The following is a 27,697-nucleotide window of genomic DNA, read 5'->3' on the forward strand; positions in this document are numbered from 1 at the left end:
CATATTATGATTTGTTTAATGATAATGAAACGGCCCAGTGGTTTCTACGCGTGAATTTAAATCAAAGACTTCTGGTTCAAAACTCAGTGAATCTACCATATGTATGTTTTAAATTATGTTTCTTATTTATTGAAAAATAAATAGCTGAATATGTCATATCGAGTTGACATCTGACACGTGTCCTCTGTTCCAATGCATTGGTGGAGTTGTGTGCAACGAACTTAAAAAAAAACTTAGGTTTCTTATGACAGATAAATATATATTTCTTCTGGATAAAGAGGAAGGGGACAACCAAAGAAACAATGGATGGCTTGTGTGGAAGACGATATGGCCGGTAAACGTCACTTATGAGATGAAGTAATATGGAAGAAGATGTGCTGCTCCGATCTCGAATTAAATTGAGATAAAGGCAGGAGGATGGTGATGACATATTATTAAATTTCACTAATATTAGTAATGTGGCCAACTCTATCCTCTAAAACATTGGTAATGGGAGTTGTAAATGTCATGCCACTTTTAATTTTTTTTCAATGTAACAAGTGCCATAGTTGTAAGCCAAACTTTTGACATTCTAAAATTAATATCAAATTTAAACTTAATACAATAACTTTTCTCAAAACTACGACGTAAATTACAATTTATAATAATCGAACTTGACATTATTTCCGTTTCTTTTCATTTATAAGAAAACCTCACAATTACACACAATATCATAAATTTCCAGACTCGTTTTCATTGTATTTCTTTAAATAATATTAAATTGCAATCATGCGGTTCTGTACACAACGCTGTGTGACTTTCGTCTATTAAATATCTTTCTGTCAAGTAACATTAAGTAATTGTAGTTATGAAAACTTTTTACGAGTCAATTTAAATTTAGAACAGTTATTTAAAAATTCAACGTTTTGAAATATGATATTGAAGCTTCAAAACATTTTTTTTTGTTTAATTATAATGTACTGAAAAAACTAAACTATTTACTGTTGTATTTTATTGCCTTTATTTTTAACTGAATGTTATTCAATGTTATATATGAATTGATGTTAAATTTTTCTTTATACTATAAAATAAAACAAATGAGGCAACTTCATTATCTGTGAGAAACGTCATACTATTTTAATGGTATGCGTTTATTTAGTGTGGCGATTTCAGTTTTGACAGTCTATACAATAATAATCAAAGAGATTTTATTCTAAATTCAAATCAAATTAAAAATGACACGATGATAAGAAGGTTTTATATGATCATTGTTAAATAATTAAGTTATTTGTAGAGTGAGTTGTGACGTAATAATAACAAAGCTTACAAAACAACGCAATTGCATTTCGATTTGCATAAATGAAATAAAATAACTCGTATCAAATATTTAACACTAAATTCTTGGTGTGTGAACGTCTCAGTCCAGTTGTGACGGTAATTAGAAACGTTGCGTCAGATTGTGTCAGATTGCGTTCGGATAACGTGACTAACATCATGCAGTAAGAATTAAACGTATAGCACATTCGGGGAAAAAGTTAATGTATAATAATTGATTGTATAAAAAAAGTGTGGAAATCCTTCGTTCAGTCCCGTTTGTAGCGTTCGAATTTTGAATTTAAATGGCAAAGTCAATCAATTACATTAATGAAATATATCAAGGACCATATCAATAGCTTATGTGCTATATAAATTGTAGAACATCATGATCTCCATGACGGTCAAATGGGCCATCTAATGGTACGCACATCACCGCCTAAAGACACTGTATTCATTAAAAAACATTAATTACATCGCCTATTCACCACCAACACCCTTATGCCTGCATTTTTACTAGCTCGCGCACTCTTCAAATCGTAATATAACGATCTAGTACTGTTTGATGGTAGAAATATCATGAATGCGTGATAACTACCCAGACCTAACCAGCAAGTGAGTAACACCACCTCTAAAATATACAAAAGAAAAATATAAGAGATACACAATATGTTGTATACATTTTGAATGAAGAGTATTTGTACTGTATTGTATATGAAAAAAGCACAATAATAGCCGAAATAATTGTTGATACATGAACTACATACATACATACATACATACTACATGAACTACTGAGCTGAGATGGCCCAGTGGTTAGAACGCGTGCATCTTAACCGATGATTGCGGGTTCAAACCCAGGCAAGCACTACTATATATATGTGCATAATTTGTGTTTATAATTCATCTCGTGCTCGGCGGTGAAGGAAAACATCGTGAGGAAACCTGCATGTGTCTAATTTCATCGAAATTGTGCCACATGTGCATTCCACCAACCCGCATTGGAACAGCGTGGTGGAATATGTTCCACACCCTCTCCTTAATGGAAGAGGAGGCCTTATCTCAGCAGTGGGAAATGTACAGGCTGTTACTTTACTATACATGAACTATAGTCATAAATGTGTTATTGCCTAGCTCTCCTTCGGCAAGTGGCGTAACGTACGATAAGAAACTTCGTTCCAAAAACAAGTAAAGCGTTAACAATTTAATGCACGTGACGGAAATAAAAAATCATTGCTAGATATATTATGATTCATTCAAATGTTACATTTTTTGAAGCAATTTCAGCTAGAAATATAATTTACTAGTTGTTTCCAGCGGTTTTGCTCGTTATTATAGGGGTTTGGTTGTCACGTGTTAGGCAAAAAAGCCTAAGCCCTTTCTTGGAGTTCAAGTTTGCTTCACACCAAATTTCATTAAATTTGGTTCAGCGGTTTAATCGTGAAAGAAAGATATACAGACAGACAGACATAGTTACTTTCACATATATAATATTAGTATAGATTTATTGTGTATTAACTTACAGATTTATTGTACATTAACTAAATGTACATATCATACCTATATGTGATATAGGTGAATGATAAATTATCGGAACGTACAGTTGCGTTCTGTGCATAGTTTTATTGATAAAACGTTACTTTATAAATAAAACCCAATAAGATTGCATATTTTATATTCTAAATACTTTATTCAACCCTTAATTATTTGTTTAATATAAATGAAAATACTAATATTAATACGCCGTTACATTTACCACACCTTAATTGTACATCAATAATTATAACTATTTTAATGTAAGTAAAGATTTATGAAACTAGATAAAATCATTGAAAATAAGGAGAACAATAGTTTTTTTTTGTTCCACTGTCTTAAAATGAACACCTCGATATTTTTACGCATACCATTAATTATCTTTTGCGTATAACGGAACGCAGCGCTAGCTACTCTAAGTTATATTATGGTTGCGTTCAAAAATACCCGCTTGTTTTAAAATAAATCTTTTATTATCGATCTTTAAACCTACAATCAAATAATTTAAATTTCGAACGTTAAATTGCTAGCACTTTCGTTTATAACAGTTCGAATTATAAAAATGATTCATAAATCACTATCATCATATTCTTATCTTCATTTCTTTGTCAATTTGAGCCGTATCCGGAATCTGAATGTTTTGTAAGAGTTGAACGTGAGAAAAACTGAATGTCGTAAAGCAGTTAAGCGATACGTGATAATAATAAATTTTAACATTTATACGTACGAGTTGCACGTTGATGGTAACCATTACGTTATTTTAAACGTAACCGTTTTTATGTACGTTTCATATCTAAGCCTATTTTGACATTCGCCACGCGTTCATAAAATTATTATGTTGCGTTCCATGTTATGAACGCGATTCTTGCGTTCCATTATTGTTCGAAATATAAATATTTAAATTTGCTTTTCATATGCACTTGATTAAAAAAATAACACATTTACATAAAGCTTCCAATTATGAATTCGAACTGTATCAAGAATTAAGGAAGGATAATGTTTTTTTTTTTTATTATATAGGTAGGCCAGCGAGGAAAATTGTCACCTGATTGTAAGTGATCTCTTCAGCTAATGGATATTGTTTCTATAAGAAATATAAACCAAACCGTACATTGATAATGCGTGACCAAATCGAAACCATGTTATGTTTCATTGTCTGTACACGATTTACACTGTTATACCAGCTCACTAACCCTGCAAACAGTACCTATCCAGACGGCTATCATATATCAGTATATCAGCAAAATTACTCAAACTCAAACTCAAATAATTTTATTGAATAAAGAAGTATTACACTTTCTTATTGATGGTCAATTGAAACAGTACCACCGGTTCGGAAAAGAAAATACCCTGACCTGAGTAGAACCTCAGCGGCTAAAGAAACTCAGCGGGTTTTTTTGTCTCATATATTGTATTAACAATATAATATGAAATGAAATAACCAGGAGGCGATTGTTTTATTCCCAAGGTGTGCTATCGATCAACAATACAAAACAAAAACAAAACTAGAAAACCTATATCAGTTGCGGTCGCATTTTGTAATTCTAAAAACTTTGTATTAGTGCGTTTGATACTCGTGAAGGAAACATCGTTAGGTAACCTGCATGGATTGGATGAACATCTGTCACATGTGTACGTTCTAAACTGTCTACCCAATAAGGATAGGTTAGTTTAGCTACAAGTTTGTATGACTTAATACTTTTATTACTACTTACCTTTTATCTTCTTGGCCTTGATCTATAGATTCGACGTCTACGTAAAGTCAACTTAGAATCAAGTTGCTCATCTATTTTTTTTTTAAGGTATAGGTTGACGGACGAGCATATGGGCCACCTGATGGTAAGTGGTCACCATTACCCATAGACAATGACGCTGTAAGAAATATTAACTATTCCTTACATCGTCAATGCGCCACCAACCTTGGGAACTAAGATATTATGTCCCTCATGCCTGTAGTTACATTGGCTCACTCACCCTTCAAACCGGAACACAACAATACTGAATACTGTTTGTTGTTTGGCGGTTGAATAACTGATGAGTGGGTGGTACCTACCCAGACGGGCTTGCATAAAGCCCTACCATCAAGTGAATCTTCATTCTAAACGAGATAAGAAATATAACCTTGTATTTACTGTTGTGTCTGACTCTCCGAACATTTTAGGTCGCAGTCGATTCGTAATTTAAGTTTTTTCAACGTCAGCCTTGTATTTAACGAGCCTCTATACAAAGTTATACTGACGGCTTTCGAAATGTTTTTCTGCACTTGTTACATACAAGTCTAGTATGATATAATTATAGAACCTCGCTGGCCTCTCGTGTCAAATCTAAACTGTTTTGTTACAGTCAATGTAAAAATAAACGTTATTTGGATAAATATGAAATCTTTTAAAAAGTCTACATATTTAGAGGTTCTTTTTTTGTACGTCGCAGAAGATATTCCAAATTTAAAATTCACTTCCATCGTTTTGGTACATTTTTTTTTTTAATTCCTTTGTGATTACTTTCTTTGGTAATATGGCTATATATAAAATAGTAAAAAGCTGCTTTATAGGGAAAATATAAATAGAAACACAGTTCGCTGAATCATTTGTAATATAAGGAATCAAGTCTATTTATTATCACCGTAATACGATACTGTAGCTATTCTTAAATGTCACAATTCTATTTACCTTTAATATACGTGAAAAATGATCTGTCTGAGATAGGGTTGCCATCCTACTGGGCTTTCCCCGGATTCTTTTATTCGTCCGTTTGAAGGCTTCTTTTAAGAGTTTTGAGTACAGTAGGGATTTTAAAATACATATTTTTAACTTCAATTTATTATATAAAATTAATGAGACCGATATCAAAATGCTTTGGTTTTGTGTCAAAAAATTTGATTTCCTTAAAACTTGTCCTGACTTATGGATTTACAAATGGCAACCCTAGTCAGACCTTACACATTTATTCGTACAATGATATCTTGCCTTTTTGTGTTACAATCTAAATTATACTGTCAACTTGTGTCATTCATGTACGAGGTAATACATTAATGACAAAAATTGACTGAGTAACTTTTTGTAAATAAAAATTCCAGTAATTTATTTCCCAAGTTATTAATCCTTTGGCTCACTATTTTTGTGCGAAATCGTATTCGAATAGATCTTTTATGAGTTAATGTGATAACAGACGTACAAAAAGTTTGTGAGAATTAAGGCATTACAAATTTATCTTCAATACATCCGGATGAAACTGGTTTCACCTTTTTACCGGATTTATACTTTTTTACTAACAGACAAAATGTAATTGAAAATATTTATAATTTATTAAATTATAAATCAATAAAAAAACATAGTTTCGTAATAACATATATTTCTTATTATTATAACATTATATAGAAAAGAAATATGTAAAGAATGCTCCACGCTAACTCAAGGGAGTGGGGAGTAGCGGAAATGGGGGATGGGCCAATTTTACTAATTTGTCATTTCATAGAAATCAAATCGTAACATAATCGATCAGCTGTTTTCTTTTTCTACACACACAATAACTCAACCATTGAGTTACGCTTCGGTCCAAGGTAGATCGAAACATAATCGGGATCAGATCGCATCATATATAAATGAGACATCAGTTACGATTAAGCTGTTTATTATGGAATTGAGAATATATCATAACGGGTATGTCAGTAGAATTGCCCAGTTAGACGGCATAAGAGAGCATCATACTGATTGACGACGCATATGAGTCGGCCTCACCCCCAACGCGCCACTGTATGTTTCACGTCACTTCCGTCTAAGAAAAGAGAGAAAAGATGACGCTTATTCATTCCACCAGAAGAAAAACAAATGTCTAATAATTACAAACACACCAAACAGTAAAAATGCTGCGCGTAATTTATCTTTAGTTAGATTTTAATTTATTGATAAAATATTGATTTATTTCTTTGCGATTTAAATTAATTGAATTATTAGATTAGATTTATTAATATGTGTTCCTTATGGTTAATGCAATAAAGGTCAAATTGAAATTGATTTCGAACGCTATATATGTACAAATTACTCAATCAAAATCACTTCCTACATATCCAATCTTGTGTATTGCAAGCGTGCGCGTGATCGTGTTATAGATCACACGAATAATTTACGTCTTCAACTTGTATGGTGAACATTATGCATGCAAATTTAACCCTTAAGACAGGACCCCTAAGGCTAACGTTTATGGTCACTTTCCGTTCAAAGTTTAAATTGGAAAAGTGTATATTTCTCTAGCCTTTAGGTCATAAGAAATAAGGTTGAATTTAAAATCAATTTTCTCGTATAAAGTATGACGGTGTTACCTCCTCGAGGTGATCGTTTATCTTCGCAAATAACTGCAAGTGTAGAAATTTGCTGAGTTAGAAATAATAAATTCTTACGTCGGCGTGTATATTAAGTTAATGTTTTCACATCTCGTGTTCATAATGTGAGCAAAACAGATATGATCTCTTGATAAAAGTATTTTATGGGATGTTTTAACTAATTCTAACAAATTTCTTTGAACGCTCATTTTTAAACTATACTTATAAATATAGACGCGTTTTTTTTAAACGCATAACCGAAAAAAACAATTGAATAATCTACGTTTCGGAAAAGGTTTTATATAAAATATTATATAAGTAAATTTCGAAAAACGCTTCGAAATAAATAAAGGCTTATTATTATTATTTGCGCTTCGCAAGTTCAGCTTTAAATTGCAATTGTGACAAGCGTGAATTTCTTATTCCTATATAAATATAAATTATCTTTATCTAAATCATTGTTACCTGCAGGAAAAATGACTTTTAAAACAGTTGATAAGCCCTATATTTGACTTTTACTCTCCAAGCATTATGCGTGCTTCACTCCACTTAAACTGAAACGTCCTTTCACATTTGGCAAGACGCGTTCTCAACTCTAGAACTCGTGTACTCCATTATTTATCGGTTCTTCTCATAATGTACAGTCAGAGTAAGAAAACCTTCGTCAGTATCAAATTAATTCCCTTATCAAGTCTTAAACTCTTAGTAATTTTCGAATCTAAACATCAAATCATTGCGACGCAATACGTCATTCTCGATCGGTAAAGCTGATTATCGCTCGTACTGAGCACACGAAAAGAGATCTTAAAGTGACGAACCTTTTCTTACCCCGACTGTACACACTAATACATAAACACTCTAATACATGATATTCACACACATACACTCAAAGCAATTCAAAACATCGTGTTCTCTTTTCGATTTTAAATTATGAAGTAGACGATACCAAAAAGTTTTTACTCGATCTTTATTCAGTATGTCCGGTGTGGATTACTTTTCTTACATAAAAATGTAACTCATATAAAATATAAATGAATTTAATACAACAAAACAGCTTACGTAATCGTCCCAGTTTTATTCGAGCGTTAAGATTTATTTTTATCGCTTAAACCTACGCCGCCGTCAGTTGCTTTCCAGGTTTAGTATTTTACTGCTTAAATACCATATGAGAAATACTTACGATTTTCTTGCATTTATTTAACATATTTACATGCAAATACGCTGATTCGCCTTACTATAAATTTAAGTATTTTAGTTACATTGAACATTTACTTGAAGTAAATTTTAGCAGTACAGTAGAGACGATAATTTAATATTTCTTACGACGTTTATAAGGGTTTAATGACCCAGAAAGTGCGAATATGTTTCACTATTCCTGTGTTCATTTCATTGCTGATTTCGTCGCGTGCCAGTCTGTAGTCTGATAACAAAAACCGCAGTCTACTCGAAACACATCGATATATTAATATTATAAATGCGAAAGTAACTGTCTGTCTATCTGTTACGCTTTCTTGATTAAACTATTGAATCGATTACGATGAAATTTATTATGAAGCTGGAATCTCAAGAGCGGCATAGATGACTTTTTGATTCATTCAATCAAGAAGTTTTCTTTCACGTGTTTATGTTATCCATAAACAATATTAGTAACAGCGAAATAGTTTGCCAGTCTCAATTTTCAAGGAGTCGATAGATTTGACTACAATAGTGATACTTCTATATCCATAGATCACGTAGGCCGGAACCATCGCACAGACAACGCATTAACAGTCAACCTACAACAAGTGCTACTTTCTACAGACGTGAGCAAAACGAGGTAATGTATTGGCCTATTAGGCAATATTGACGAGCGGTTTAGAACATTACAGCTGTACAACAGACATACATCTAAAAGAATAGTCAACATAGATTTCAAATAACAATATGATGACAGTCCTGTATTTAATTATTTGTTTTTAAGGATATCTTTAAAATGATTTCGGTAGAAGGGCTTTCTACAAGCCTGTGAGTACTAGCAAGTACTGTACAGTACTGTAGTGATCGTTAAAAATTAATCTACCGTGAACCAGTTATACGGATGAACCCGGATAGCACTTTTATTTCATATTATTGAGTTTTCAAAAAACATATACTTTATTGCTTAAATAAAAATTAAGTTAATTCAAGACTTTTATTTTAATTTTTTAATGATTTCATTTATTTATTTAATATAGCTAATGAATAAAAATAATAATACATAAAGATTGTGGTTTACCTAGTTAGCCCCGTTACTTTGCTCACGTTTTAGTCTTTTTCCTTCCTGTAAATTCAAGCTTGCTTCATCAAATTCGGTTCATTGTTTTAGCCGTCAAAGAACAGACACACAGACAGACAGAGTACATTAGTATTTATAATACTAGTATATCATCATTAACAGCCTGTAAATTTTCCCACGGCTGGGCCAAGGCCTCCTCTCCCTTTGAGAAGAACGATATTATTTTTTATGGCTTTTATTTGTGCCAAAAAGGCACAGATTATTTAGACAATGTCACGTGCGATGGAGAAGACACGATGGAGATTGATCAGTACGGTCGAGATTACATGCTCAAATTATATATTTAAATAGAGGAATAAGTATATTATTATATATTTAAATTAATTACAATTTAAAAACAGTATCGCTTATGTAAACTTACATAAGAATACATGAAAGTCAATATACTCCTAGGTATTCTATTAAACATTTTACGAGACATCCGAGTATTCTACGAGCACTTAAAATAAATTTATCGCGATTTTATATCTATAATGTTTCTAGTGAATTAATTAAAAACATTGTTGCAAAAGTTAACGAGATACGTCCGTGACCGAGATTGAGACGAACCAATAAAAACTGCATCCGTCAATAATATACTCGTGATTTTCTCCATGTTTCGAAGTTTCTAGAAAAAATATGTACATACATATATAAATCCCAATACATTTAGGACATTAACGTTCTACTTACTATTTGTGAATGTGTTTTTTTAAAGATATATATTACTGGAAGCAATAAGAATTCAATTTTGAAAATAGAGCGTCATAGTCATTTATGTGACCAAGGTCTTATAATAGAGAAAAAGGATTCAATTTAAATATGCCCATAAAAACACCATTTTCATAAGTGATAAGCAATAAGGATTCCATTTACGAAAACGTATAGAGCGTCATAGTCATATGTATGATTAAGCTCTTTAAATAAAGAAGACAAAAATGATCCGACTATATTATTAATTAACAAAAAAAAAACATATGTTGTTACATAGATCAAGATAGCAATATCGATTCAATTTAAAAAGACACCAAAAAGAAACAAATTTTTTATATATATGTATATGCCTTTTTTCTTTCCAAACATAACCTCATTTCTTACAGGCTATCTGTTAGCTTCACATGACAAAAACAAGATCAGCTCTACATATATTCGTAATTAAAAATCAGTAGATGTATCGTTTCGTAATGTCTATTTATATTATAGAGCAAACTATACGTTTACACGTGACTAAACACACCTGTTTACACTTTAGGAAGGATGCAAACAGCTTCCATTGAGCCAAAACAACAAATATCTTGATCTCGAGCGTCAATACCGAAACTCTCCTGTATAGCTTGCGTTTCTTTGAGCATTTGACTGACAAGTCTTTAAACATATACTGACGATCAGTTTCTACTAGTTTTATACAAGACTTATTCGAATTAAAACTTAAATAAAACTCGACTACTAAAATCTAAGTGAAAATTACGAAACAAGATAACATTTTTGTCTGTTACAATGTATTCACTTTATAGACTAATAAATACAGAACTTACATATATACTTTAATTTATTATACACAGTGATGTTCAGGAGAAAATCGTCGTAAGCGCCAAAATGATCTTTTACTGATACTACAATGTATTGCGATTGGGCAGTTACCACGTTTATTAAGTCGTTTCTTCTCAGATTATTTTTTCCCTAATGCCTAATGCTTTATTGAAGGAATTTGATTTGTTTTGTTGATTCGTGTTTAAATAAAATCTTACGAACGATCGAACACCGTTTGTAGTTAGGAGAGAGAGAAAGAGTACAAATTCAAGTTGGAATTGAATCGTCTCCGATAAAATTATAAAAAAAAATTCTATCCACGTTTACAACTTGCAAAGGTTTTAATTTATTAATCTTACGTTTTATAACCTCATTACAATTATATAGTGATGTAGGTTGCAAGAAAGTCTGTCTCGTTAAACCTACGCCCACTCTAGTGATTAACGGACAATACCAATGAAAGTGGGCTTTGAAATCGATTTTAAGGAAATAAAATCGATTCTAAAGTTCTGATTCATTGCAACGGTACATTTTTGTCAATTGAGATTTTAATTGTCGTCTCGTTCTATTCCTCAATAATTAGTACTAAAGTCGATTATAACAATGCAAAAATAGTTATACGATGCAGGCTTTGTTTATCTTGTAATATAGTACGAACGTTAAGGCCCAAGAAAATATAAATAAAGTAACTGGCCGGCTGGATTCTATTAATCATACATTTTACTCCCAAACAGCAATACTATATATTGTTGCAAAAGTTATTTGTTAGTTATTACAATTACAAGGGACATAATATCTCATTGCTGAGGTTAGTTGGAGCATTGACGATGTAAGTTTTTTTTTTTTCTCGGTCCCAATGTCTACGCATAAACTAATGGTCACCCCTACAAGGTTAGGTATACACTCGGTAACACATAAAAGATTTTTATCTTACATTAGTCGAACATGATACAAATTCCACACTTTCATAACCAGCTTAGACGTGATATCTGTTGAAGTATTTATTAAGTGCTGGTAAATGTATTCGAATTTCAATTTATCGATTTTTTTTTTATTTTCGATATGTCACGACGTGGTACAATTATTAAAGAAACGTTTTTTTTTTTAATTTAGAGCAATATTTTTTTTTCGATTTGGCACAATGTTGAACAATAGTTGTAAAATTATTAAAACACTTTTTAAATTTAGAATGTGTTTTTAATGTTGTGTCTTGGTAAATAACAAAAGTAATAATTTAAAATCAACGCACTGTGTTCTATATGTTTATCTATTAGAAATAAAGGTCCCTTACAAAATATTTACCATAATAAGTGGTTCGTATAATTGGTATCATTATGATATTATGTTTATGCTTTATACCTTCCGTAACATAATAGTTAGCTTGCGAAGAAATTCGAGGTGAGTAACCAATTAAAGTTAATAACCTTACAAGGCTTTTGTTTGTTTTACATAACAAAATAATACAAGTAGGCTTTTATAAGCTCTTTGGAATCGTTTTGCAAGACATATTTTATTACTGTTTTGGTATGTAGATTCGACTGAGAAAAACTGAAAAACAAATTTAAGTAATTACTCTGTGGCCGACGCCTTTTTATATTCTGTATGACATGTCATTGTTTTTCAATAAGCCTAACATTAATACTTATAGAGGAAAAAAAATAGTCAGTAAGAAATTACCAGAGTATGTTATGTTGATTATGTTATTTATGTGTGTTATTAAGAATGATTTAGTAGTTTAATATTTTTATCTGTAACCAATTCATCAATAAACACACGATCGAAATTTCTAATTCAAATTTTAATACGCTTATGTAATCAAAACTACAGCACGTTAATAGATATTAGCCGGTGAGAACTACGTTAGGAAGCCAGGTCAATGACACTATGAACGCAGGCACCGCGTTTACGGATGCGCTTGCGCATTGCACAATAATGGCTGCCATGTAAAAAGTGTAATGGAAAAAATTAGACCACTATCTAATACGTGACTTAAGCTAACAACTATTAATGTATATGTTATCTGTTACGCACCTGCCCTTCGCTTTATTGTTTTGATTCAAAAATAAATGAAAATTTATCTCATTTTGTACAGCTATCGTTTAAACATGATGGGTAATAAAACATCTTAAGTACTCAAATATTATTGTAGCTTATTTCTATCATATTTATATATGTGTTAATTCATAAAGGCTCTTCTCCACCTCACATTAACAAATATAATCTTCTTTGTGTAGTTCTGCTGTTATTCTAAGACGAATATCAACAAATCACTTGGATTAATTTACTAATAAAAACAGTGTTTTGACGGTACAATGAACATCTAAGCTAATAAACGAGCTCTGATAAAACAATACATGATATGATACATTAGTTTGTAGGATACATCACGTTCAGTTCAGCATCAGCATCAGTTATAATTAGTAATAACATGATGAGATGTATGTGGTATTCACAACTTACTTCTTATTCAGGACAAAATGCAAACCGTTTTATCATTAAGCACTTTTATATGTCAAATGAGAGAATATTATTCAATTCACGCACTTTTCTGTTTTAAGTATATTTCTTAATGAGAATATGTTTATATCATACCAGTGATCCGACCCGGCTAAGCACGAATGTAATATGCTGACGAAGAAAATGATATGATATAAATATCATGTATATAACAAATACCATACAGGAATGATGAAGCTATCAGTGATAATTATTTTAGTATTGGATCATTAGTTCAACTTGAACTGTTCAAGCGCATACACATATAAAAATACCACTGTACTATACTCGGTTGTGTGTGTGTGTGTGTCAGTAAGTTATTGAAAATAAAGAGATAACATTTAATAGTAGTACTAATAAAAGTACGACACTATGGAGTTTGAAGTAATCATTTATATAAGAGGAAATCTTGACAACAAATGCAAATAGCCTTTCGATAATAAGCAATAATTTAGCACGAAACGCATAAAAAATTGAAGTATGAAAGGAAACTCGTTGTGGCAGACCTTGCTCGCTGAAGCGTAACACTACCGTTGAAACTGTTCAGTAACTGCTTGCCCTTACGCTAAAGGTCACATTAGTTATGCCTCGATGCTGTTGCAACAAAGTTCTAGGATCAAATTCTCGACCTCAAATGTTTTGTGTTAAACTTTTGCGTTCTCTATGATCAATGGTTCATTGAAGTGTTCGTCTGTTATCTATACGTATAATAAAATTGGATTGTCTGTTTCTAACATTAAAATAGCCATTGTCTACTCAATGCATATATAACGGTACATATACCAAAATAACATTTTTTACAATTTTCTGTCTGTCTGTCTGTTTGTTTCGGCTAATCTCTGGAACCGATTTTGACTTTCATTGGCAGATAGGTGATACAATAAGGAGTAACTTAGGCTACAATATTTTTTTCGTTAAATTCAAACGCGTATAAGGGCATATCTAGTGTATTATATCTCTGACTGTTTGTGTGTTTTGATATTTATTCTGAAGATCTGAAGTTTATGAATTTATTAGCGACCGAACCCGACTCAGCACGAGTGCAATACTGACACTAAATATACTATAGAATGTCATTACACTAGAAACTTCTAAAATTATCAGTGATCCTTAACTATATTGTCCATGTACTATGTATAAAACCTTCCTCTCGAATCACTATATCTGTTAAAAATCGCATCAAAATCCGTTGCGTAATTTTAAAGATCTCAGCATACATAGGGACAGACAGCGGTAAGTGACTTTGTTTTGTACTATGTAATGATAATAAAATACAGTTCAGCTCTATTTATTTTATATATTTAACTTGTAAACTGTTTTACATAATAATTAATTGAATAAATAAAACAAACTTTTTCATTACGACTGATTGAACACAGTCACTTTCACAGAATAGGTTTGTACAAAGCAATTTCAATAAGGAATATAAAATAAATGAAGTTTGGAATTATGGTTGGAAGGGTTCCATTCCATTTAGTTTGGTTCTCTTGCCGGAAGGATAGGTTCCGTAGAAGTCAGACGTGGATTGTAAACATAATCGCGGTTTTTAGTTCCTGTACACATCTTTGCTTGCATCTTTGTTTTTAATTATAATTGGGTATTATCATGTAATATCATAATGCAATCTGTGAAGTAGCGTGATATAAGCTGATAAAGAATAGAAGTATTTATTATATTTACAGCCTCATATTACCGCTCTAGATTCCGCCTATAGCCCCGCTCGCGTGGTATCATTAGGTGATAGTTCTATATGTGTATGAATCTATCTATATGTCTATGAAAAGTTTATTAAATTTTAAGATTAGTTAGTAGTGTATACGTGAATACATACAAAAAAACAAACTCACTTTGCGTTTCTTATTTGTTTGATGATTGTTATATTAAAGTTGTGTTATTTTTTTTCAGAGCAATGTCTCGGTGGAAGGGCAAAGTAAGGTAGCCGGCAGATGGCAGCAGTTAGCGCGGCGATGTTTCGGCCCGGGGGCGCGCTAGACCCCCCATGCTACGGTCAAAGGGTAAGTAGTACGTTTAATTTTCGCTAGATGGCGTTAGTAGACAATCTAATCTTTTCTGAAATATGATTGGCCACAATTATTTTGAATTTATAAATATATTTTGTTCTTCTTATATATTCGATAAGCTGTTCATTATGATACAATACAAATAACATACAATTTTTCCTTCCCCTGTATTTACATTTTATAATTAAAATACAAAGAAGTATTTATCTATCTTTTGATGATAAAATTAAATCAACATATTATGTAATTGTAAAGGTTATTTGTATATTTCGTCTAATTCGATTGTGACTGGACATAAAGTTTTAATATATTTTACTTTGATCTCGGAAAATGTAATTTGAGATTTCGATACATTTATTATCTGTTACAGTTTCTTTGAATAAGATTTGTTTTCTGATCAAATAATTTGATTGACTTTCTCAAGTTTATAAAATATTAATCTAACTTATATTATAAAATCGATCCGCCTCGTTGCTAGCTTATTAGGTGCAGATTCTAAAGTCACAGGTTCTGATCCCGGATCGGGAAAATAAAAATATATTAGTTGCTCTTCGGAGTTTGAAAGATGTAACTGCTACAATCTATCCAGATGTTAGAAATACCACAATAGCGTTATTTTTAAGACATTTTCTGTCTCGTACAACCAATCTATGAAACCAGCTTTCGCTGGCAGTTTTCCTGAGCCTTCAAGAAAAGGTTGTATTTTTTCCTTAAAGGCCGGTAACGCTGCACGCCCCCCGGTGTTGTAGATGTCCATGGGCGGTGGTTGTGGCGGCTACCATGGTCGCCCATCGCCCATTAAACAGTGTCAATATAGTAATTGTAAGAAATATTAATCATATCGCTATGATGTTATGTCCCTTGTGCCTGTTATATTGGCTAACTGGTCGTTAAAACTGAAATAGAATATTACTAAGTATTATTATCTCGGTAGAATATCTGATGACCATTTAGTGTCTCAGACGAGCTGTTACAAAGCCCTACCTGTTGATATTCGACAAATTAGTGACGATATATTAAATAGATGATAATATTGTCAATAATTTGTCTTGTTTTGTTAAACAATTCGTGTAATCTGTTTAGGATTGTACGTGTCGCGCGGTAAGCAAACATGGCAGTTGCCTGATAGAACGGCCGGACATGAATTGATTATGCGTGGACAGTAATGTAAACAGCTGTCTTGAATTTTGTATAAAGTCGCTTTTACTAAACCAGTCTATTTGGCTTAGTGGATATAACGAGTTGATTTAATTCGATAAGTCCTTGGTTCAAATCCGGAAACGCTATATTTTTTCGGGTAGCTTGTTTGTTTGTTTAATATTTGATAAATACATATGTCACGTTAACGGATACGCTGTGCACGTCACTTTCACACACACGCACACACATGAGTTTTTAATGACTTATGATGATTATATTATTATATTATTATGATTATAAAACTTCAAATCTAACAAAATCAAATCTTTTGAACTCTTTTCTTGTTTATTTAAAAATTTCATTATATTATTTGTAATATTAATAAAGCTGCGCTCTAAAATTAAAACAATATGAATTTTTAATTAATTCCGTTCCTTAACTAGAAGCGTCGGTTTTTAAAATCCACGAAAATATTTTGACTAACGTATGTTATTAAGGTTCTAAATTGTAAATCGCTTATGGCGTGAAAACGAAATAATTGTTTGCGTTAAACATGAAAGTACACACAAAATTAAATCTTAATTGCTTCATTCAAGGTGACATTGAAAAGCCTAGCGTAATCACGAAGATCACAAGTAAAAGTTAGTGATACCGTGGGAACCTTTGTGTTTTAGGAAAGTAAATGTAATATTGTGTAAGAAACGTAATTATCTCGAGTTTAATCGTAATAATGCTTTATTTAACCAGAGATTATAGTCGCAGTAGCGTCTTCACAATTAAATCATGATGTAACGTCACTCATATATTCCTCTTCAAATTCTTTGTTCTTTTCTTCTGCCTTCTAGCTAAGTTTATTCAACTTTGAACGGTCTTAAGTGATATTCTGTGTGAGTATAATATAAAATCAAATCAAAATAAACTTTATTCAAGTAAGCTTTTAAAAGCACTTTTGAATCGTCATTTTACAATCAAGTGAAGCTACCACCGGTTCGGAAAGTAGATTCTCCCGAAAAAAACCGGCAAGAAACTCAGTAGTTACTCTTTTTCAGTCCTGGAGTTCCAGGTACAAATATATCAAGGGACATTCTCTCGACATAGTCCTTAGGTCGATGCGTGACGTGGCCATACCATCTCAGACAACGCTCTTGGCTTATGGACCGAGTATGTAGTCTACATTGGATATATGAGTTCCGTATAAGGTCAGTGCGCGTTACGCCATACATCCACCTCAGCATTTTCATCTCCTTGACGAGAAACTCCTGAGTCGATATAGATACAATTAACAAATTCAATGTTATTGTATGTATTTTTTGTCCGACTGTATTGGACGGTACGCATTTTGCAGTTTGTTTGGTACAACGTATATACTCGTCAACTATTCCGCCTGTTGCAAATGTCATTTGTATCGAGTTCTGGTTTTATAGGAGTTAGCCAGTGTAATCACAGGCACTAGGGACATCGCATCTAGTTCACACAGTTAACGGTGCATCGATCAAGTAAGAAATAGTGGTATTTGTTATAGTTCCAATGTATATGAAGTGCGTTCCAATTTTGAAAATATATATTTTTCTTTAATGGCAAGAGTAGTCTTCTATGATTCCAAAGTTTGTATTTTTACATTGTTTCCTACTCTTCTTCAATGTTACTATCAAAGGTACAGATTATAAATATATATATATTATTGTTTATAGTTTAAAATAAATGAGGTTTTAATAAAAGTTAAATCAACAGTAAAAGTGTGATTTGGTTTTAACCACAATATTTGATGCTCCGCTTAATGTAACGGCTTATATTTAACCGGCCGCGAACGCCACGGTTTCGATATTCGAAAAGTCACGTCTGTCCAATAAATGAATCCAATATCGAATAATTAATGTCATTTTAAACGAATTTTATAATAAATCACGATAATGGTAACACTTATGCATTGTCAATAATATTTTCAAACTTTTAAAATGTGACACGATAAAATATTACGTACTTAAAATGATTCATGAAACAATTCATAATTATTAATGTTTTATATTTTTGACATTTAATTTTGATTATAATTTTAAATAAAGAATTAATACAAGTTAAATGTCTAACCTATAGCAGCGCACGGATACTCTGAGCACTTAACGGATACACGTTTTTTTTTTGTTTTGGCTTATAGTTGTGCCAATAATTGTTTACCAATTTATTCCGCAATGACACGTGCGAACGGATACACTTTGCCAGTTAACGGATCCGCTGTGCACGTCACTTTCACACACACGCACACACATATGCAACTGTCAAAACAGACTATTCACTAATGATGCGATTTTTTTTGTATTTTATAGGATACTACATAACGTGTATATTGTAATTGTTTTATAATCAACACGTTATACTAAATTGTAGTTATAATAATTGCACTTTCTTTTTCACATACAAAATATATATTGTATTTTTCATTTTAAATGACAATAATCAGTTTTCGTTTTGTAATATAAATTTACTATAAATAGGCAAGAAGCTCATTCATCAATTTCATACAATAAAATGTATTTACCTTGTAAATGTTTAATGGGCGATTTATGTAAATTTATTTTATAAACATGCGGGATTTTCTTATAAAACGAATTTCAACATAGGATGTATAGACTCTGCGGAGTCAGAAACTTCTTAATAGTAGTAAGTCCGCAAAATTTGCCTGCCTGTTGGTTTCAGATTTCAAAATTTGGTTGAAATTATACACATGCAACCTGCATGTGTATAATTTCCTTACGACGTTTTCCTTTACCGCCGAAATTGAAATTAATTATAAATACAAATTAGTAACATGAAAACTCAGTAATGCTTGAGTTTGAACCCGAATTTTCGGTTAAGATATACTCGTTCTAACTTTCTTGTATGAACTTAGTCATATCTTTGTGTGGTTCATCTTATCATGTCTGTTCAAACTCATGGGTTGAACTAGTTGTGGTTTAACGAGACACTTGGATGTGTAGTTTTAATTGCCAGGATTACAATAAATCATTTCTTTTACATGCAGCTGCTAATTAAGTCATATTATTAAATTATAATTTGGCATGTAAAAATGCATAAATTTAGAGTTTGAATAAAATAATGTAATAAACATTTGGCATTTATTAGTGCGATTTGATATAAGTAAAAATAAAATTTATAAATGAATGAGGACTCGATCGATGATGAAAGTGGAGGATGATATAACAACACAATGATTTTTCTCAAAAGTATTGGTTAATCATAAATATATACACACACATACATTAATACACAACAAACGTACATAATACTTAATCATCTTTCAAGGAAATTATTCAATTAAACATCCCCTTTGTCAAAATATGGTTTGTCAATATTGTCTGGAAATTGAGCCCAATATAAGACGAAATTAGACATTATAAAATATCAAACAAATAAATGTATAGTGAAATGTCGAATATCAAAAGTCAATATTATTAAAATAAACAATACTGTAATTGGAACGGTTCCATCGTACTTGTATCTTCATCACAAGCAGGGTACGACACAACTTAGATGTAGCATCGGCAAAATTCGTTAAACCATCACATCTGAATTAAGTACGCTCTTCCAAATTATCAATATTAATTTCTTATGTTAATACAATCTTTAAGCAAACGTAATAGCTAGTATCATATGACCTAATGTATTCGTCAATTGGACACGTCGATTTGCTTTCTCGGGTTGAGAATCTATAGCGACGAATAGCGTCGAATGGCGCGATAGAGAGCTGTTTCTATTGGTGGTGTAGCTCGGCAGTAATCGGTTTTATTGAATTTGCCGATGCTTCATCTAAGTTGTGTCGTACTATACGCTTATTAGCCTAACCTAGTTTTTAGGTTAGCGTATCCGTTCAGTTTTTGTATAGACGTCTGTTTGACCTACGCTGTCTATTTTGTAGAGACGTCACTCAATAACAAGTTTTGCGTTTTCGTAATTAGTGTACATGACTTTTTAAAATAATATTATTAAAACATAGACTGCGTTGCATTTATATGCTTAAAAGATTATGAAATTGTAAGATGCTTATCTCTAATTACTGTTTTATGAAATAAGATCGACTTTATTTTTGGTGGAATTTTGTACGTTTATTTTAGGGGTAATTGATGGTAAGCGGCCACTTCGGCCCATAAATATTGTCACTGAAAGAAATATTAACAATCTCTTAAATACCAACCTTGGAAACCTGGCTCACTTACCCTTCAAACCGCAACAGAAAAATACTAAGTATTTGACGGTAGAACATGATTCGAATGGGTAGTACCTAATCAAGTTGCATTGCATAAAAACAGTAAAACATGTACATTTCTATTGATTGTTAACGTTTGGTGTTGCAATCTTAAAATTACAATTTGAAAATGGAATATATAAGATATACATCAAATTTTCGGTTTAAAATATCGATGTCAATATCGATTACAAAAAGCGAACTACCCACACAAGAATACGTTATACTTGACCTTCCTTTCAAATAGAATTGATTGTCCGTGCTCTGGAATGTATAGAATATATAATATTGACATCACGACTAGTGTCTGAGAGCAAATAAGGTCGTAATCGTCACGATTTAGTGAAACCTTCGAAATCGATATATTTTTTTTGGATTGGTGTGTCGCAATCGGTTGCAGAAATTGGATTATTTGACTTTTAATATTTGCAATAAATAAATAACGCATCGAGACAAAGGATTTCGTCAGTATGATCAGAATCGGTAGTAATTTAAGTAGGAATGTGATATTATATTTGGCATATCTGTGTGGCTTGGGGGTCTTATTAAAATAACTCAATCGCTGTGAATTATCTTCTTACAGCGCACTCATCACATATTCTACCGGCTTAGAGCAATACTAAGTATTATTGTTGCATTTATTAATTAGAGCTGAGATGGCTCAGTCGTTAGAACCCGTGCATATTAACCGATGATTGCGGATTCAAGACCAGATAAGCATTACTGAATATTCATGCGCTTAATTTGTGTTTATAACTCACATCGTTTTTGGCGGTGAAGGAAAACATCGTGAAACCTGCATGTCTATTCTCATATAAATTCTGGTACATGTGAAGTCCACCAACCCGCATTGGGACAGCGTGTTGGAATATCTTCCAAACGTTCTCCTCAAAAGAGGAGGAGGCTTTAGCCCAGCAGTGGAAGCTTTGAGACTGTTGTTGTTGTTATTGTTTAAAACTTGAGTGAGACAGTGGTAGGCAGGCACAAATGATAGAACATCTTAGTTCCCAAAACTTTTTATGCTGCCAAAATGTTTGTGCAATGTTAACTTACCTGACCTAATTATTTATTGAAAAAACATATAAATCCATTTCATCTGTGTTTTGTACAAACAAAACAATCATGTGATTTTTCTTGCCCTATTATAATTGATTCATCTCGTATAGAAGTCTGTATGTCTCGGATGAAATTCTGGCATATTCATAAATTATTTATACCCATGAATCTGAACACCGAAATGAGTTCTAACACATCTCCTCAAACAAGAGAAAAGGCCTTTGACGTCATATTTATGGATTCTTATTATACGCATGTGTGTGTGTCGTATATCGTGTTCTTTCGCATATCGTCACCTCGTTATACTATTTGTATAATTTATGTAATAAATCGACCTCTCACAAACAAGTATTACCAGCTTAATTACGTCCAAGTAAAGCAGAGATATTCCAGTGTAAGGTCACAGCGAATTCCTGGCATATTTGAAATACACTTTCATCAAGGTATGCCGTTTATGTTAACCTATTCTGTCGTTAATGAAAGGTGTAATCCTTGATGGCTTGTGTCGTGATTATAATAACATTATTTATTTATATATTATAGCAAATACCAAAGCTTATGATACGCATAAGGTAATTGGACGATTAAAATATCACGAATAAGGCTAAACTTATATCCTTTGCCAATCTTGGGTACTTTAGGATATTCTTTAACGGATTTTTTTCTGAAGGGTCACTTAGGATCAATCTTGACCTTTTTGGCATTAGTGTATCTTATTCTGTTCGTTGGGAGTAAATATTAATCATATTTTAATTTCAAGTAATATATTTTTCACTTATATCAAGAACAACAAGTCTCAATTGAATTTTTCCTCTTGCGTTAGATAGCCCGTTTATTGAGGAATGTTATTGGTTATATAACTTCAAATTACGATCTCTAAAGCGCATAGCAGTAACAATAAACGTCAGCCAATCTGGAAAACTGTAGGCGAATTTTCTTGTACGTGATAGACTTGTGTGTTTGATATAAGCCAAATTAAACGAGGATATAAGACAGTTAAATATAATGCAAGTTTGTATAAATAGTCATTAAATACGCAAGGTAAAACTCTCACTGCTGGTATGAAATTTTCTTTCTTTTTTGAAGAGGTAGTATAGATCTCAATCCACCACATTGATCCAATACCGATTGGTGGATAGGGCATTGTAATTATTAATGAAGATCTTAACAACTTTCTTTGCATATTTTACTTGAAATATCTTTCATAAATACATGTGAAAGTTTAGGATCTTTTATATAAGTTTTTTTTTTTAATAATTAAATCGCCGTAAGTTTCAAACTAAGAACGTCGCACGCTATAAACTTTTTTCAACTAAAGAAAAAGTTAAGTCTCGTCTTAAAATGAAATTACGTTAAACGTTTTCGCTTACACGAAGCAGAAAAACCGGATTTGAACCGTTAGCCCATTCAATTTGCAACAATGACCGCGCTTAGGTGCAAACACAAAGAAAACAAACGTTACGTAAACTCGCTATGGCATCATCACACTGCGGGCGTTTTGAGCGCTCGTTAACTCTTGTCGTCATAACACTCTTATAACTTAACTATACCCATGAATATATTTTATACTCGAGACACCTAATTTTTATTTGAGGTTAATACAGTACAATAAAACGATGGTTTTTCTTAATAAATTGTATTTGTCATGATTTTAATTGCATCTTTATTAGCTAGCTATTACAGCATGGTAGTTTATCTATTAGCATATCTGAATAGTACGTGTTAGAAAACGCACATGCACGTTGAAGTAATCACATCGATGTTTTCGATATCTTAATAATTTTACGTGATTTTTTGATGGAATAAAGGCTAGATCGTAATAGAATTTCACATTGAAGCACGTAGTATCATGTATAGTATAAGAGCTGTGAGTTATCAATAAATCACGTAAATCAAATAATTGTAATAATCCAACGATTTAATTATTATAATAATATAAATACTCAAGCTAAGTTCGTGCTGACTTAGTTAAATTTTTTCGAAGAGGTTTAATGAATATATTTTACGAGTATTTACAAATATAAGTGTATAATTTGATCATATCATCGTGACCCATTTTGAAAAAAGCATCAAGATTTATTTCCTTGATTGCACTATTACTATGTAGTATACAAGAATGTTTGCAAGCATAATTGCGCTATCTAATCCTTTACTTACATAACGTACAGACAATCTGATCCGTCGTCAAGTATTCAGGCGTAGACTGATCAGTTACATTTACACAAAATCTATAATATTCTCTGCAACAACTAATTTCTTCTTGGAATTTGTATTGATTATATTGAATCTTTTTATTTCTGGAGATTGTTAATTAGCAATTATATTTTTACGTATCGGGAGGATAAAAAAAAATTGCCGTTAATGGATACTTATAAATTTGAGTGACTTAAAATTATATTTGTGGATAAAAATGTCAATAATAATGAATCACTGAAATAAGTTAAATGCGTTGCTAAAAGAGGGTCATAATTAAATTAAGCTAGCAATTAAAATAAAGTGAATAAATTATATATTTAAGCGAACGAGAAAAATACTGATTGTTATGCTATGTTGGAATCTTATTGTTCGCACAAGAAGTGATATGCTGCATTTTCTGTGTCTTCAATATATTTTGTAGTGACTTAATCATGCGGCTTAAAAAAATTTAATTCGGTTATTCAATAATTTTAATTTATAATATTAAAAATAACCCTATTATTATCAATTAAATTTTAAAAGGAGAACAAGATGGCCCAGTGGTTAGAAGCATCGCATAGTGTGCATCTAAACCGATGATTGCGGGTTCAAACCCAGGCAAGCACCACTGAATATTCATGTGCTTAATTTGTGTTGATAATTCATCTCGTTCTCAGCGGTGAAGGAAAATATCATGCATGTGTCAAATTTCATGGAAATTCTGTCGCATGTGTATTCCACCAACCCGCACTGGAATTATTTTCCAAACGTTCTCTAGACTTAGCCCAGCAATGTGGGCAGTGGGCAACAACCAGTGGGCAATTCAAAGTCTGTTGCTTGTTTTTGCTGTAAATTATAAAAAAACGTTACTCTTCTGAAGATGCCTTAGTAGCGAGATATAGAAAGGTGCGTTTGTCTCGTCCGCGTCAGGTGCTCGAGTCGGCTCCGCGATTCTGCGCCCACGACGCTTTCCAATCCTAAAATATTAATCTATTGTTCTGCCAATTACCGGTTGTTATAAAATTTAATTTTATTATGCATATAATATAATTTATTTTACGCTTAAATGGTGCAATTTGTATTTATGCTCGTATAAAATATTGCAATTGTTTTTATTACTTGACGTTAAATGTTTGCTTTTTTACTTGCATGTTGCAACATTAAGCTTAAACTGTGATACTTATACGCGTTGGTCATAACAGTCTCAACAAATAACTTGAATTGAGAACAAAAATCGTACACAAATGTCTGCAATTTGTTATTGTTTCGTCGTTCTAAGTAATAAGGCTATCAGTGTTGCTCTGTATAAAAAAATAAAAAAATAACAGAATCGAACAGTATTTACCTATTCTGTGGTCTGTTTCTTGGATCAAATAAACAAATTTTAAATTAAAAAAAATTGGCCTTCAGAAAATTTTAAATAAATTTAAAAATAGAATCGATTTCCCTAATAGAAAGCTGAATTATTTCTGAATGCTACAGAATATCATATTTATATCTATTTTATATGATATATACAAAACATACAATGCGTATACCTATATACATATAATTATTGTATCAATTAAACAATTATAACTCAACTAATGCATCTTCCGTATTGTCAATCAAATTTTATACGAGAATCTGTATTGACGCATATGTATATTTCTTCACGTCTAGCATTAAAACTGTATATTTCCTGTTCACCTTAAAGATAACTAGAAACATCGGTTAAAGAAGCGAGTTTTTTAAAGATCAAATATGTTTAAACAATTATTTTAATTGGTCTGTTTATGAAATCAACGATGCGCTAAGAATACATAATATTATTGTCCTGATGACCGACTTAGCTGCTCGATTCTAAATTCAAATTCTATTTAATCACAGAAGTTAATTTCTACCGTCAAACAAAAATTTGTATGGTCGTGTTTCTATATGTTTAAGGGGCATAACATCGTCTATAGTCAGTTCTTTTTTCCTTTTTTTATGGTATATGTTGGCGGACGAGCATACGGGCCACCTGATGGTAAGTGGTCACCATCACCCATAGAAAAGGACGCTGTAAGAAATATTAACTATTCCTTACATCGTCAATGTGCCACCAACTTTGGGAACTAAGATGTTATGTCCCTTGTGCCTGTAGTTACTTTGCCTCACTCACCCTTCAGACAGGAACACAACAATACTGAGTACTGTTAGTTGGTGATAGAATAACTGATGAGTGGCTGGTACCTACCCAGACGGGCTTGCACAAAGCACTACCACCAAGTTATCACTTATCATCAGGTGAACCTAACAAACATATTATAGGTGTACCAGTACCTTTATTATGCCCTTACTCTCATAGTCTGATAGGACGGTAATTCGCATGACCGGAGAGAGAGCGCTGGTTCAGCGGCTTTAAGCGCTTAATAACATTAATTAGCGCGATCGAGATTTGGACTTACAGCCTTATCAACTAGCTACTAGAATGACGTCACAGTTTGTATATTAATATCTATATATCTATACACATAATGAAATTGGAATGTCTGTTTGTAATATTAAAATGACCGCTTTTTACTTAATGCATATGTATGTATACATCGTACCTATACCAATATAGTATTGTTCACCTACTTTATCAGTCTGTTTTTTCCGATTTTGATGGGACTTTCACTGGCAGATATCTGATGTAATAAAGAGTAACTTAGGTTATCTTACTTTTATTTTGGAAATATACATATATAAAATAATAATAAAGTCTCGCTGCATTATCTAAATATTGACCAGTACACTCCATCATTCCACTGTGCGCACAAAGTCGCGGGTACAGCTTGTGTATATAAATATCTCTTGCATACACTAATTAGTAACATTGGTTCCTTGTACAGAAAACCAATAGTGTTTCGTGTGATAGTACCGTGATAAAAAGGCCACGTATTATTGCAATATATTATTGTATGTCTGTAATTGTGAATTATATGTTTACGAAATAATAATCAAATGTTCTAAATTGTATTCACGAACAAGATAATAAAATACAATTCAATGGATATTTCATAAACAGCACTTCGTTCTCGCAGATCTCGATCGAGCATTAATTCTCGCAATATTACGGTAAAGCGCAGATGTGGACCAATCAGACGGAATGGTATATCTTTAACAGTTTATGGGTTTTTTATTCCTATGCCAATATATGCGAGTAACGGTCTGGTTTATTTGACTTGGTTTAACGTCTTACATAGATGAATAAATCGTTATTGTTGTTTCGAAACTTCGCTGTAGAAGTCAAACTTCTTTGAGTGAAGAGATATCGAAATATGACGTTTGATAATTAATAAAGAAGAAAGAAACAAAGAAAGTAATGTTTATTAGGACATGAGACACAATAAAAATAATGAAAAGTAAAAAAAAATAACAACAACAAAAAAGAAAACATAAATAAAAATGTATAAGTGCATCGTTAGCATCGTATGCATCTTTGTGTAGCGTTGTAGTGACATGTAATGTTGACAAGGCCTTAATACTTTCGAATTACGTTAATTTTCGAGCTTTGACTTTCAAGTTAATCTTAAAAACTAGCATTAAATAAGAGTATTTAATATTATATAAATCTTCATGCTGTACCACTAGTAAGC

At 32.0% G+C, this 27,697-nt stretch overlaps 1 protein-coding gene across 2 annotated transcripts in view; it reads left to right on the forward strand.

Annotated features, from left to right (window-relative positions):
• LOC124536062 overlaps positions 1-27,697 on the forward strand; it is a 170,604-nt gene that overhangs the window by 88,159 nt on the left and 54,748 nt on the right. Inside the window, exons 3-4 of one of the 2 annotated variants that reach the window (XM_047112489.1) lie at positions 8,873-8,960; positions 15,369-15,478. In XM_047112489.1, coding sequence (XP_046968445.1) covers positions 15,410-15,478 — 69 coding nt within the window. In that variant the 5' untranslated portion in view covers positions 8,873-8,960; positions 15,369-15,409. The remainder of the gene's footprint in view (positions 1-8,872; positions 8,961-15,368; positions 15,479-27,697) is intronic. The other variant, XM_047112487.1, reaches the window with a different exon arrangement.

This window comes from Vanessa cardui, chromosome 16 (assembly GCF_905220365.1).
Source record: "Vanessa cardui chromosome 16, ilVanCard2.1, whole genome shotgun sequence".
NCBI lineage: Eukaryota > Metazoa > Arthropoda > Insecta > Lepidoptera > Nymphalidae > Vanessa > Vanessa cardui.